The sequence below is a fragment of the Lepisma saccharinum genome, chromosome 10 (assembly GCF_977018435.1).
Source record: "Lepisma saccharinum chromosome 10, izLepSacc3.1, whole genome shotgun sequence".
In the NCBI taxonomy this organism is placed as follows: Eukaryota; Metazoa; Arthropoda; class Insecta; order Zygentoma; family Lepismatidae; genus Lepisma; species Lepisma saccharinum.
The window spans coordinates 61,978,443-61,980,984 of NC_139238.1; the positions used below are offsets into that span (position 1 = coordinate 61,978,443).

Here is a 2,542-nt window from a genome sequence, read left to right on the forward strand (position 1 = left end):
GGTAGTGTTGCCAGATGTAAACAGAGGGCAATAGACCCCCCCCTCATAAAAAGCTACAGTGAGCCCACAGTGTTGTCAACTCTGCTCTCAAAATGTACATCATAAAAAGCTACGACGAGCGTCATAATCTTGGTGATTTTTTCGGGTAAGGAGTTGGCAACACATGCCTTACGAGAGAAATCCATTAAGGCGATCGAGCTCCAAATGATGGTTCGAGCTCCAAATGATGATTCAGTACCGGGCCACTAGGTCTACTGTGCAAGCTTCCAAATCGCGGAGTTCAGCCCGTCCAAACAACTGGGCTAACTCCATTTTTAATTCGACTTGGGTTCTGGCCGACAATTTCTTGAAAGTTTCCGCATAGCTGTGGAAGAGGTGGTCAACGCGGTCAAGACTTGGCTTTCCTTTATTTTTGGTGTTAAGGTAATATAAAACATTTACCTCATCACTCAATTCTTCCCGTCTTGTTTTTTTCGGGGGAGGTGGTGGCATTTGTGGAGTAGTATTTACCGTTTCCTCCTCACGAAACTCTTCTCCATCCGGTGTGTCATTATCGTCATTGGCCTGCTCGACGTTGGAAGCCGTAGGTCGAGGTTGAAGCGAATCCTGAAGGAACTCCAAATGTCCAGTCCAGGGCCAGTTCTGATATTTTTTGGCGCTCCCAATTCCTCGTTTTAGAAACTTGAGGTTTCTCACGTAGCTATCTCTCAAGTTCTTCCACTTACTTTTTACTGCATCACCTAGAAGAACAAAAGTAAATATGTACAAATAAAATGTCACAATTACAATTATAATTTTGTAATAATTACAACAACTGTTTATTATATTATACTAGTTCATTGTTTGTTTCTTTTCTTTTAGGTATTTTGCTACGGGTGACTTGCACCAAACCATTGCTTTTTCTTTCCAAGTCGGACGCTAAGCTGTAACCAGCATTGTAAATGGTGTATGCATAGAACTGTGGAACGTGTTACAGCCATTGTACCTACCACAACCGACGAAAGAAATTTGGAGAAGATCTGAAATGGGATTCAGGCTTCGTTGGAACTTTCGTAACTGTATAGGAAGCATAGATGGCAAACATGTGGAAATAAATGTCCTGCCAATAGAGGCTCATCTTATTTCTGCTACATTTTTTTTTTCATTAGTTTTGCTTGCGATCGTAGATTCGGATTACATGTTTATCGTTGTTGATATTGGCAGCTACGGCCGACACAGCGACAGTAGCATCTTTGACAATTCATTGTTTTATCATCAGTAGCTACGAGGCAAAACAATTCTTTCTCCAAAACTTTTGCCTAGAACAGATAACCCAGTCCCACACGTATTCATAGGTGATGAAGGATTTAGGTTACAAACGTTTTTGATGCGTCCCTTTCCCAAGTCGATTGCTGCCAGCGATGTACGGAAGACAGTTTACAACAAACGACACTTCAGAGCCCGACGTGTTGTGGAAAATGCATTCGGCATTCTAGCACAGAAGTGGCGGGTCTTTCTGAGACCTATAGAGTTGAACCCTGACAGCGTTGTAGATATTGCCAAAACAGCGTGTTGTTTGCATAACTACCTTCGGAGTTGTTCTACTGTAGCTGAACAGCAGGAGGAGGAGATAGCAAACCTTCCGGCAACAGCGTTTTCAAATGCAAATCCATCGAGGAAAAGGTCAAGTGAAGCAGCTCATTCCGTGCGAGAGCTATTTCTTAATTATTTTACGAGTATCACCTAACAATCAGTGTTGAAAAATAGTCTTTGTAACATTCGTCATTTTCATAATGTTTAGGTATGCACTACACACTTTCATGAGTGTGACGTTTGTAACAAGGTTGATACTACTCAAATATTAATTTACAAATATTAATTTGATTGAATATCTACCTTTGCGATTATACAGCAAATAAACATTGGATAAATATACTTACTTGGTTGATTGAGACTTCCACCTATTTCCTCCCACGTTGCCGCCTTCTTCGACATATCCTTGTAATGTGGATCCCGTGTGTCGAAGAAGTGTCTATTTTCACGCACAAGGTCTATAAGTTTTTCAACGTAGTCATCGGCAATTTTCCTGTTGTGATCGCCACGGTCTCTGTGAAAAATTACAACCCGAAAACTGACCTCCGCGATCTGGAACATCTCGCCGAGTCTGCCTGCGTCCTGTTTGACTGGATAGTATCTAGTATATCTGAATCACACAGTGACCGCGTAACGTAGCAAGATCTGCCTGCGTGGGAAGATTGCTTCTGTTTGACGGGGCCTTTAGAATCAAAGGACTTTAGACAATACCTATACCTGCCGCAAAATTAGTTTGGTATTGAGAGCTGAGGAACACGCGTCACGGTGTTGCCATATCATGCGGTACGGTACGCAGTGCAGCCGTCTGACGCTGTGTTGAGGAAAACGTGTTATGAAAAGGAACAACAATGATGAAATGTGTTATTGTTTTTCGAGGAAAACGTAATAACAATGATGACAACAATGATGAATGTGTTATTGTTTTCTCTCTTCATTTCCATCTCCCTTACAAGGAACGAATTAATGAAAC

The 2,542-nt window shown here is 41.7% G+C and overlaps 1 protein-coding gene across 1 annotated transcript; it reads right to left on the bottom strand.

Annotated features, from left to right (window-relative positions):
* Nucleotides 1–231: 231 nt before the first annotated feature.
* On the bottom strand, nt 232–2,133 carry LOC145994125 (uncharacterized). Its single transcript, XM_083130213.1, has 2 exons — nt 1,920–2,133; nt 232–740 (listed from the first exon to the last, which is right to left on the bottom strand). The coding sequence occupies exons 1-2, from the start codon at nt 2,131–2,133 to the stop codon at nt 232–234; spliced, it is 723 nt and encodes a 240-aa protein (XP_082986339.1).
* Between the last annotated feature and the right edge of the window lie 409 nt (nt 2,134–2,542).